Genomic DNA, 13,023 nt, shown 5'->3' with positions numbered 1-13,023 from the left:
AATCACATTATGGAGTTCAACACTTCATATGCACAATAAATTCTCCTTAGAAATGCTGTTCACTTACACTGACAGCATTAATATCCGACACATGCCCAGTGAAAGACTGTCTGCACATTCCATCTCGAATATCCCATAATTTTGAAGAGGCATCACAAGCACCGGAAACAAAAGTCCTCATGTCAGGACTCAGGGAAAGACTCATCACATCTCCAGAATGCCCAGTGAACGCGGTGGTCTGCTGGGCAGTTTCAATGTCCCATAAAGCACTATAGTCAAAAACAGACAGAAATCATTAATGACTGTTCTCCCCTCTTACATTAATTCCTACTACCACACTCAGCCTCAAATTGGTCATCTTCTGGAGTAAACTTACCAAGTTGTATCTCCTGAACTTGTAACTATTTGGCTATCATCTAAAAACCGACAGCAGGACAAGTAGCCTACAGCATAGAGATAACAAATGTTAGGTTATCAATGATTAATTCAATTACCATATAAAATAGTAATATGTATTTTAAAAATACAATACCTGGGCAACAAGTGTTTGTTAGTAAAATGTATAGTTCTACTTTTTTTTTAGTTCTACTTTTAATAACTTCCAATTCTGTGCTGCCTGCAACTTTATTTTACCAACAAACCCTCTCTTAGGTATTTACTATGTCAACGACTATGAACGTTACAAACTTGAGTAAAAGACAGTCCCTTCCACCTACTACAAGTACCTAGGAGAAGGATACTCCTTAATACAAACCTTCTCTATAATCTATAGCAGACTGGGTTATGTACCTTGGAGAAATACTTTAAAAACCTCAGTGAAAGCTTCATTAAAAAGGTGGATTTGAAAAAAAAAAAAAAAGGTGGATTCGAATGCTCAAAATTCACCAGTTTTTCAAAATATGGAAATAGCAGGAGGAAGACCATTATAGAAATTTTATAAAAAGCATAGCTAACAGTACTTCCAAGAATTCAGAAAGGCTGAAACCTGGTAAGTGGCAACAAATTCCTGTGCACACTACTAACCAAATACTATACTGATAAACTGTGGTGTGCACACTAATCAAGCAATGCATTATCACACAGTGAAAAAATACTTCATAAATGTATCTTGATACACACTTTCAATTACCTAATGAAGCACCCAAATGCCATAATTGTTATAGGTTTGCAGAGAATACAGAAAATCATATTTGCTTCTTTCTGTATTCATTATTGTTTGAATTCTTTGCAATAAGTAATTTCTACAAAACAATACTATTTTTAAAATAAAAATAGAAGTAGAGTCATCATTTGTATAATTATAAAAAGTCAATGCTTCTCAGATTCACAGTAATTTCCATTCTCACTTGACTAACATGCATCCTTTGGTCAGTTGAGCCCCTTTTGTCCCTCTTTCTCCTTGATCTTCAGAGAAGTCAAATTTGGGAGGAAAGGACAGTATGTAGCGAAGCTCACCTGTGTGACCCGGTAACTCTCGGCTCACTCTCACATTTCCCTCTCTGGTTTTTAAGTTATATATAGAGCAGATGTTGTCCAGTCCTCCACAAGCAACGTAATTACCAGAGGGAGCATAAGCACAGGTCATCACCCAGGAAGATCGCAAAGGGATAGCATGCATCTGCAGAACAAACACAACAGAAAAACTAAGATTACAAAAGTCATGGATTTTTCAAACCTATTTACAGTGAAGCAGATATTACTCAAACATAAATATAGCTTAAAAATAAGCCAAGTACAATAAACAATACAATGATCTGAGAAACTAATAAAAAAACACATTGCAAATCATTTGGATTTAAGTGCTCTTTTCAGAAAGTATTCTTTTAGGAAGAACAAAGACACAGAATGTTTCAACAGTAATAGAGCTGTTTGAAATATTAAGTGTAAAATGTTAAAAAAAAAAAAACAATAAAATTCTTGGCTTTTTGCAGTAGTGTTCAAAAGAGGAATTTCCTACAACAGAACACTGAACAATACAAGAACTGGAGTTGAATAGAATGGTCCTTCCATAAAGAGCTATGTTTTTCTAATAACTCATATTCTGGGCTTGAATTTGAACAATGGTAATAGTTTGCACTGATCTACTCACACCATTGTCTGATGTCTTATTACCCAACACCAAGCATTTGCAAATCAGGTAGCACAGTTTAATGTGAATGGGAACCTCAAGGTTAAATCGCCCAGACACAGAATCAACGTATTGTGTGATTACTATGCTCTCACTTAACCCAAAAGAGTATTTTTCATTTTAGGAAAATATAGCTGAAAGTCACTGATTGACACCAAAAAACTAAGAAAACTATTATATTACAAATCTATCCTAGGTAGCTTTTAAATTCTCAACCAGGCTGAAGTTACTGTTTGCTTCACAAAATAGTACTTCTAAATCTTTAATGGATACAGTGGTATAAGTGTACGTAGGATCTAAAAGTATTTGACTTGTGAGCGTTTTCTTGGAACTTTTCCACTACCACTCAACAACTCTACATCAGGAATTCTTTCCAGGAGACATTAGAAGAACCCACTAGTTTTTACCACCAAGGGATCTAAACAAGTTGTAATCTGCCTCCAACCTATTCAATCTTCTGAACAGCCCAGAAACACAAATCAATGCCTAACATTCCAGCTTATCCACAACTAAAAATAAAAACTATAAGGTCACTGTCACAGTAGGAAATGGGAACTTTACAAAAATCATTAATATATAAAACTGATGCACACTATCTTTTAATATTTGAGTATGAAATATCAGACTCAAGACACATAGAACTATATTCCTAGAGTTGTCTTTGGGAATAAAAAAAGGGCTAAATATTGGAGAAGGCAATGGCACCCCACTCCGTCTTGCCTGGAAAATCCCATGGATAGAGGAGCCTGGTAGGCTGCAGTCTATGGGGTCGCTAAGAGTCGGACACGACTGAGCAACTTCACTTTGACTTTTCACTTTCGTGCATTGGAGAAGGAAATGGCAACCCACTCCAGTGTTCTTGCCTGGAGAATCCCAGGGACGGGGAGCCTGGTGGTCTGCCGTCTATGGGGTCGCACAGAGTCGGACACGACTGAAGCAACTTAGCAGCAGCAGCAAATATTAAAAGCAAATACTAGGCCTAAAGAGAGGACCTAAGTAAAAATTAATGGAATAAATTTATCCCAGGAAGAAATTATAACCTTGAAGTATAGAATAAAGGAAAGAACTGGTTTATCAAACCAAATAAAAGGTTATGTAAGAGGATGATTAAAAAATTCTACCTTATTTGTTGTATAGCTATCCCAAATAATTAATTTTCCATCTTGGGAAGCACTGACTAGTAGCCTAGAGGAGCAAACACAAAAATAATGTGACACTTAGAGGAAAAAAGTAGTTTAATTATGCATTGCATTAATGTAGAACAGTTCAGAAAAGACAAATATAATTTTTCTAATAAAAAACTTGATACCAAGAAACATTCTCAACTTAAAAAAATATATTCTGCATGCCAAAAATTGTCAACATTAAAATTTTTTAGAGATTTTACTAAAAATGTCTCTGGTTATGATTCAACTTTTTCATGGTGACAACATTCTAGGTATTATTCACGATTCTGGTAGCTCTTAGTTGACTGGCTTAGAATGTACTGACTTAAATATAATGACAATGAAGTACATGTAAGCCTAACAACCATGTTTCATTCAATCTAAAAATACAATTGAGAGCCTGTGACGGAAAGGCTGTGTTAATGGCACAGTATAGGCGATACCTCCTACCCTTGGGGCCTCTACCATCTGGTGGAGACAGGATATTTACTAAAATAAATTAGGTAAGTGAAAACAGTCAAAGGAGTAGTATAAAATAAAGGCCAGAGGAAAACAAACGAGGGACAAATAACTACTGAGTTACTCAAGTAGCCTGGCAAAAGAAAACACGTCTTGAAAAACGGAATTTTGAAAGCTGGAGAAATCTGTATTCTATAAAGAGGGCAAGTTCCGTGGCAAGAGGTGGAAAAATACAACGGGTGTTTCAAGATCCGTGAATTTCCCAGTTACACAGACTTCATAAGAAATCGAAAAAACAGTTGGGAAAAGCAGACTGGGCTTAAACAGCAGAAAGCTCTGTCTGCCAGGCTAATTAGGAACTCTTGACTGAAGTTACAAGCCACTGGATTTTTTGTTTTCTTTTGGAATTTTATTTTTCACTACGGAATAAAATTCAAAAGATACAAAAGGATAGATATACAGTAAAAAGAATCACGTTCTGTGTTCCCATCACTCAGCCATCCATTTCCCTTCACTACAGGTAAAAAACGTTATTAGGTTCTTATGTAGTAATCACTGTAAGTTTCATGAAAGGGCAGATACAACCACAGGGTATGGGACGGAACTAAAGCTTTTTTAAAAACAATTGGTATCATCAGCACTGAGTTGAGAAAAAAGTTAAGTAACAGGCTGATAATCAGAATGAGCAGAAAGACAAGGTGAGACAGGTGCTTTGCTGACATTTCGTGTTCTATGAAGATTAACAGTCTTGAGGAAATTTTAAGTAAGAACCATTAACATTTTCAAGTGATTGCATTTTGAGTTATATATTTGCTACCTCAATGGTTAGATTACATGTGTTAAATTTAAGAAAAAAAAATGGCCTAGCTTTATGTTGGTTGTTAGTTATATATTTTCATTTATCCCCTCTGAAGAGGCAGAAGTTCTATATTACTGTATTCAAGAATCCTATTTATACTGAGATGTGGGAACCATTAGCAACAGGTAGCAACATTTTTAGATTCTCCTGGAAGAAGAGAAAAAAATGTGCAACGTCTATTAAAAACTAATTGGTTGGGCTTCCCCAGTGGCTCAGTGGTAAAGAATCCACCTGCCAATGCAGGAGACATGGGTTCAATCCCTGATCAGGGAACATTTCACAGGCCACAGAGCAACTAAGCCCACGCACCACAACTACCGAGCTTGTGCTCCAGAGCCTGAGAGCTGCAAGTACTGAAGCCTCCATGCCCTAGAGCCTGTGCTCTGCAACGAGAAGCCACCGCAGTAAGAAGCCCACACGCTGCAATGAAGAGAAGCCCCCACTCACCATGACTGGAGAAAAGCCCATGCAGCAACAAAGCCCAGCACAGCCAATGATAAGAATAAATAAATAATTTTTTAAATTAATTTTTAAAATATTTATTTATTTGGCTATGCCAGGTCTTAGCTGTGGCACAGGGGATCTTTGATCTTTGTTGCAGCATGCAAGCTCTTTAGTCCCGGCATGCGAACTTTTAGTTGTAGCCTGTGGGATCTACTTCCCTAATCAGGGGTAGAACCTGGGCCCTCTGCATTGGGAGTGCAGAGTCTTGGCCACTGGACCACCAGGAAAGTCCCCCAAAGTAATTTCTTAGTTAAATTTTCCCAATTAGATGGACCAAATCAAAAGAACAAGTCAACCATAAGAAGCAGGGTCAGACACCGTGCAGTATTGTCAGATACTCTGGAAAAAACACAGACCATACTGTAACCCCGTGACCAAGTCATGACCAGCCATTCAACTGCAATCCAGATGGCTGCTGTGTGTGTGCACATGCACTCTCACTACACACACCCTTGTAGGGTGTGGCTGGGGAATAAAAGATGTATTCAATGAAAATATCTTTTTGTAATTCAATCCTTCGTGAATCTAGGTAATGAATAAATTATAGCAATATCTGGTAACTTGTACACAGCAACATTCAACAAATACTTCCTTATTACCTGAAATTTCAATGTTTATTATGCAATAAAAAATAAAACTACCTTGACATGTTAAAAAACAAAGTATAATACCCCACTGCAAAGAAAAGAAATCCTAAACACTTTCCCTAAATCATTCAATAAAGTGTATTTCTGAGAGGTAAATTTCTTTTCCATATTAAAGGTTTCTAAACTTTTAAAGTGTCAATGAATATTTTTATTAAGAGCAAAGCAGTCATATTAGATGCATTTTTTTTCAAACACTTCATAGATATAGGTTGTTTCTAATGGAAAATGCAAGTGATGAGTCAACAAAATAATTCTGCAGGCAGTTTGAAAATGGGAGGTACAAACCTTGAATCATAGCCCCAGTGCATAGCATAGATTTTAGCTAGGTGGCCCCTCAGCGTGCGTCTCGTTCGCATCTGTATGCGACCCACGGAATCCATATTTGACGTGATCTTTAGGAAGTGATGAGAATGTTATTCTTTAGCTTAGACACAGCTCAAAAAATAAAGCAGAAACAATTAATTGGCACTAAAGCAGACATAAAGTAAATGGACAGTTACTGAAGGTATATTAATATAAATAATTCCTATGATGCTCAAGAAAAAGTAGGATTTATTTGCACACCTTCCAATAAGAACATCTTCTATAGACTAATAAGTAAAAAAAATAGACACACCATCCAACCTTAGTAAAAAAAAAAACAAATAAAAAGCTAATAGATGATCAAATAGTAAAATATTTATAATTTTAACTATTTAAAGAAAGCCAATTTTTTATTTAAATAGCACATAAAATATCCTTAATAAAAATGAGCAATTTTAATTAATGAAACTTTCCTAATAGTTTATATAAGGAAAAAAACTTAATCAGGGCATATCAAAAAGCAGCAGAAGCTACCTAAAAAAAGAAACGTATATTATATGAATCTACGTATTTTTATAGTATTTACTTTTTCACAGACTTTCATTTTCACAAGTATGTTTTAAAAGGCTCTTGAAAGCATCTGACAAATTACAAAGCCTTCTTAATAGAGATCTCATTTTTCTTTCAATTAAATACTAATAAATAAAATCTGTCATTTGCATCACTGTCAAGCTATTTCATGCAAATTAGTAAAAGAAACTGAGGAAGAAAACTTTACCTGAACAAGTGTTGCATCATTACACGCTTTCCTAGCATCCTGAAATAAAGATGATTATACACTTAGACATGGAAATCCTAGATATGATTTAAAATAAGGTTTTCATTGGAAATGCAGATTTGAAATACAATCCTTAGTGTACTACACAATCTTTATTTTTAAAAGGCTCATTGAGAAAATTCATGTAACATAAAATTAACCACTTTAGTCATTTTACTGTGTGCAGCTAGAATGGTTAGGATATTGACAATGTTGGGCAACCATCACCACTACCTAACTGCAGAACATTTTCATCACGCCCAAAAAAAGAAACCTATCCTTTCCAATTCCCTCTTCCCCACCGCCAGGTGATCACTAATTTACTTTCCAATGGATTTACCCATTCAGGACAAGGCACACAAATGGAATCATACACACGTGACTTTCGTGTGTCTGGCTTCCTTCCTTTACATGTAATGTTCTGAAGGTTCATTCATGTTGCATCATGTGTCAGTAGTTCATTCCTTTTTATGGCTAATATTTCATTGTATGAATATATTACATTTTGTTTATCCATTAATTAACTGGATGGACATTTATGCTGTTTCTACTTTGTGGTTTTATGATTAATGATGCCGTGATTACTCATATGCAAGTTTTTGTGTGTATGTATGTTTTCAGTTCTCCTGGGCATACAACTAAAAGTAGACTTGGTGGGTGAGACGGTAATTATGTTTACATCTCATCTGTTTATTTTGGGTTTTATTTCTATTGCTTTAGGAGACTGACCTAAGAAAACATTGTTATGATTTATGTCAGAGAATATTCTGCCCATGCTCTCTTCCAGGAGTATTATGGTATCATGAATTATATTTAAGTAAGAGAAAATGACTTTAAAATATAGACTGTTACAAGAGACAAAGAAGGACACTACATAATGATCAAGGGATCAATCCAAGAAGAAGACACAATAATTGTAAATATAAATGCACCCAACATAGGAAAACTTCAACAAATAAGCCAGATATGCTAACAGTCATAAAAGGAGAAGTCGACAGTAACACAATCATCATTGGGAACTTTAACACCTCAATTACAGCAATGGACAGGTCATCCAGACAGAGAATCAATAAGGAAAAAGAGGCCTTAAATGACACATTAGATCAAATGGACTGAACTGGTATTTATGGAGCATTTACCTTCCCACCAACCGTGTAGAAGTGTTCCCTTTTCTCCATACCTTCTATAGCATTTGTTGTTTGTAGATTTTTTGATGATGGCCATTCTGACTATTACGAGATAATACCTCACTGTAGTTGTGATCTGCATTTCTCTAATAATTAGCAATGTTGACCATCTTATCATGTGCCTTTTAGCCATCTCTCTGTCTTCTTTGGAGAAATCTCTATTTAGATCTTTCACCATTTGCATGGGTTGTTCATTTCTTTGATATTGAGCTATTAAGAGCACTTTATGTAATTTGGAGATTAATCCCATGTTGACTGCTTCATTCGTAAATATTTTCTCCCATGCTGTGGGTTGTCTTTCGTTTTGTTTATGGCTTCTTTTGCTGTACAAAACTTTTAAATTTAATTAGGTCCCACTTGTGTTAGAGAATGTTCTAATTTTAGTCTTTTCCATGTAGCTGTTCAAGTCTTCCCAGCACCACTTATTGAAGAGACTGTCTTTTATCCACCATCTATTCTTGCCTCATTTGTTGTACATTAATTTTTAGAGAAATGCAAATCAAAACTAAAATGAGATACCACCTCACACGAGTTAAGAAAGGCCATCATGCAAAAGTCCACAAACAATGAATGCTGACGTGGGTGTGGAGAATAGGGAACCCTCCCACACTGTTGGTGAGAATATAAATTGGTACAGCCACCACAGAGAACAGCATGGAGGTCCCTTAAAAAATGAAAAATAGAACTAGCAAATACTCAAGCATTCCACTCCTAGACATATATCCAGAGAAAATTGTAATTCAAAAAGGCACATGCAAGACTTCCCTGGTGTTCAGCAGTTAAGAATTCACCCACCACTGCAGGGGACATGGGATCAGTCCCTGCTCTGGGAAGATTCTACATGCCAAGAGGTAACTAAGCCCGTGTGCTACAACTACTGAGCCTGCGTGCAGCAACTACCGAAGCTCGTGCACCCTATTGAGAGAGCTCATCCTTCAGTTCAGTTCAGTCGCTCAGTCATGTCCGACTCTCTGCGACCCCACAGAGTGCGGCACACCAGGCTTCCCAGTCCATCATCAACTCCCGGAGCTTATTCAAACTCATGGCCATCGAGTCAGTGATGCCATCTAGCCATCTCATCCTCTGTCGTCCCCTTCCTTCTCCTGCCTTCAATCTTTCCCAGCATCAGGGTCTTTTCCAATGAGTCAGTCAGTTCTTCACATCAGGTGGCCAAAGTATTGGAGCTTCAGCTTCAGCATCAGTCCTTCCAATGAATATTCAGGACTGATTTCCTTTAGGATTGACTGGTTGGATCTCCTTGCAGTCCAAGAGACTCTCAAGAATCTTCTCCAACACCACGGTTTGAAAGCATCAATTCTTCAGTGCTCACCTTTATAGTTCAACTCGCACATCCATACACGACTACTGGAAAAACCATAGCTTTGACTAGACAGACCTTTGTCAGCAAAATAATGTCTCTGCTTTTTAATTTGCTGTCTAGGTTGGTCATAGCTTTCCTTCCAAGGAGCAAGTGTCTTGTAATTTCATGGCTGCAGCCACCATCTGCAGTGATTTTGGAGCCCCCCAAAATAAAGTCTCTCACTGTTTCCATTGTTTAGCCATCCATTTGCCATTAAGTTATGGGACCAGATGCCATGATCTTAGTTTGATCTAAATATCTTAGATTGATATTTCTCCAAGCAATCTTGCTTCCAGCATGTGCTTAATATAGCCCAGCATTTTGCAAGATGTACTTTGCATATAAGTTAAATAAGCAGGGTGACAATATACAGCCTTGACGTACTCCTTCCTTTCCCTATTTGGAACCAGTCAGTTGTTCCATGTCCAGTTCTACATACAGATTTCTCAGGAGGCAGGTAAGGTGGTTGGTATTCCCATCTCTTGAAGAATTTTCCACAGTTTGTTGTGATCTACACAGTTAAAGGCTTTGGCATAGTCAATAAAGCAGAAATAGATGTTTTTCTGGAACTCTCTTGCTTCTTTGATGATCCAACAGATGTTGGCAATTTGATCTCTGGTTCCTCTGCCTTTTCTAAATCCAGCTTAAACATCTGGAAGTTCACCGTTCATGTACTGCTGAAGCCTGGCTTGGAGAATTTTGAGCCTTACTTTACTAGCGTGTGAGATGAGTGCAACTGTATGGTAGTTTGAACATTCTTTGGCACTGCCTTTCTTTGGGATTGGAATGAAAACTCAGCAGTGGCCACCAGACTGGAAAAGGTCAGTTTTCATTCCAATCTCAAAGCTCATCCTTAGGTAGGTTGATAAGTAGTCTGGGGCCCTTGAGGAGGAAAAGGTCCAGGGCCCTTGAATAGTAGAAAGGGGTCTGAGGTTCTCAAGGAGGAGAAAAGGACTTTTTTTTCTACATTGCTTTGTATTAGTCAATATAACAATGTATCTTGCTTAAGGACATGTTTCTCCTTAACAAGGACCTTCTCACTAATCTTGTTAAAATGTATATTGTGGGAGTGGGTCTGGTAAGATCTTTCTATTGTTAGTTCTAATCCTGTTATCTTATATTGTGGGAGTGGGTCTGGTAAAACCCTTTATTGTAACAAGGTATAAAGCTCCCCTGCAAAGACTAGGGGAAGCAGGGCACTCTCTGTCCCCCTTCTGATGTCTATGTCAGTTTTCTCTGTCCCCTTTTATACTTTAATAAAAGTCTGCTACACAAAAGCTCCTGAGTGATCAAGCCTGGTCCCTGGTCCCGAAGCTAAATCTTTGAAGATCACGAATCCAACATCGTTCGGATCACTGTAACCTATCACCATGCTCCACCACAAGAGAAGCCAGCACAGTGAGAAGCCCACGCACTGCGACTAAACAGCAGCCCCTGCTCGCCACAGCTGGAGACGAAGCTGCACACAGCAACGAAGACCCAGTGCAGCCAAAAATGAATAAAAATGTTTTAAAAGATACAGGCATGTCAATGTTCACTGCAGCACCATGTACAACAGAACAACCTAGATGCCCATCAATAGATAAATGGATAAAGAAGAGATGGTACATATATGTACAATGGAGTATTATTCATCCATAACAAACACTGAAATAAGGCCATTTGCAACAACAACGATGGACCTAGAGATTAGAGATCATCATACTAAGTGAATTAAGTCAGAGAAAGACAAATATTGTATGATAATTACTGATACGTGGAATCTAAAAAGATTATAGGGAATCCCCTGGCGGTCCAGTGGTTAGGACTCTGATTGTTCACTTCAGGGGACATGGGTTCAATCCCTGGTCAGGGAATTAAGATCCTGCATGCCACACAGAGCCTGGCCTTTAAAAAAAAAAAAAAAATGATTACAGATGAACCTATTTACTGAACAGAAAAAGACTCACAGACTTAAAAAAAAAAAAATGTATGCTTCCCAAACAGGAAAGATGAAGGGAGAGGGATAAATTAGGAGTTTCAGATTAATATATACACACTACTCTATATAAACTAGATCATCAACAAAGACCTACTGCATAACACTTGAATCTCTACTCATTATTCTGTAATAACCTATATGGGAAAAGAATCTTAAAATGATTGGATATGTTAGGCAGAAGTTAGGCATGAGCGATGGGTGGCCTAGGTGAAAAGGATGCAAGCTAACCTTTAAACCCCATCCCAGACATGCCCAGGGGAGCTCACAGATAGACTACAAAAATAACCACAGTGACTTTTCCAACTTCTCACAAGTGCCTTAGGCACACAGTGGATACAAACTAACCACAGGGGCTTACTCAAGTAAACTTAGGCAGCTAGGAAGCCATTAAGGATTTATTAATGTTCCATACATCTGGTAACAACAGACTGAATTACAGGAAGACATGCGCAACAGAGCCTGTTGTTATATAACGTGCAACTGTCAGTCAGACTTGAACATGTCCATTTGCATTCCCCTTCCTGACTGGTGGCGGTTAAAGCCCTATTTTGCATTGGGCAGAACCAAAAAGAGGAGAGGGGAAGTATAAAAAAGGGAAACCTTTCTACTTCTCTGGGGTCAGCCTGCTCCCATGTTTAGGGAGTGTCTGTTTTTAATAAAAGTTCTGTCTGCTTGAGCTGTAACTGAGGTGTAACTTCCCTGTTGTTTTCAACCATTTAGTCTACCATTCCAAATTTTTGTTGCAATGAGATAAGAACAGAGGGAGAGAAATAAACCAACCTGACAGAAAGATAATCAGTTTGCTGTATACCTGAAATTAACACGGTCATTGTAAATCAACTATACCCCAACAATAAAATTAAACTAAAACTAAAAATAGATACACCACTTGGCTCAGCAATTCCATTCCTGAGTATTTATCCAAAAAAACCCCTGCAAACACTACTTTAAAAAGATACATGTATCCCAATGTTCAGAGCAGCATTCTTTATAATTGCCAAGATATGAAAACCATCTAAATGCCCGACAACAGATGATGCATAAAGAAAATACACACAAACGCATACACACATATAATGGAATACTACTCAGTCACAAGAAAGAATGAAATTTTGCCATTTGCAACAACACAGGTGGACTTGGATGGTATCATGCTAAGTGAAATAAGCCAGAGAACACTGTATGATATCGCTTATATGTATAATCTAAAGAATAAAGCAAACTAGTGAATACAACAAAAAGGAAGACTAAAAAACGTAGAGAACAAATTAGCGGTTACTAGTGGGGAGAAGAGGTGGCAAGAATACACAGGAGAACTGTACAAAAAAGATCTTCACGACCCAGATAATCATGATGGCGTGTTCACTCACCTAGAGCCAGACATTCTGGAATGCAAAGTCAAGTGGGCCTTAGGAAGCATCACTATGAACAAAGCTAGTGGAGGTGATGGAATTCCAGCTGAGCTATTTCAAATCCTAAAAGATGATGCTGTGAAAGTGCTGCACTCAATATGCCAGCAAATTTGGAAAACTCAGCAGTGGCTACAAGACTGGAAAAGGTCAGTTTTCATTCCAATCCCAAAGAAAGGCAATGCCAAAGAATGCTCAAACTA

The 13,023-nt window shown here is 37.6% G+C and overlaps 1 protein-coding gene across 1 annotated transcript in view; it reads right to left on the bottom strand.

Annotated features, from left to right (window-relative positions):
• Positions 1–13,023, bottom strand: part of GNB4 (G protein subunit beta 4) — a 70,971-nt gene that overhangs the window by 13,544 nt on the left and 44,404 nt on the right. Inside the window, exons 3-8 of the mRNA XM_061415393.1 lie at positions 6,845–6,883; positions 6,049–6,155; positions 3,250–3,313; positions 1,456–1,618; positions 377–443; positions 68–269 (exon numbers count right to left, since the gene is read on the bottom strand). Of these exons, the coding sequence (XP_061271377.1) occupies positions 68–269; positions 377–443; positions 1,456–1,618; positions 3,250–3,313; positions 6,049–6,155; positions 6,845–6,883 (642 nt within the window). The remainder of the gene's footprint in view (positions 1–67; positions 270–376; positions 444–1,455; positions 1,619–3,249; positions 3,314–6,048; positions 6,156–6,844; positions 6,884–13,023) is intronic.

This window comes from Bos javanicus, chromosome 1, assembly GCF_032452875.1.
Source record: "Bos javanicus breed banteng chromosome 1, ARS-OSU_banteng_1.0, whole genome shotgun sequence".
Lineage (NCBI taxonomy): Eukaryota > Metazoa > Chordata > Mammalia > Artiodactyla > Bovidae > Bos > Bos javanicus.
The sequence above is the reverse complement of the archived record's forward strand: the minus strand, read 5'-3'. Positions and strand labels throughout refer to the sequence as shown.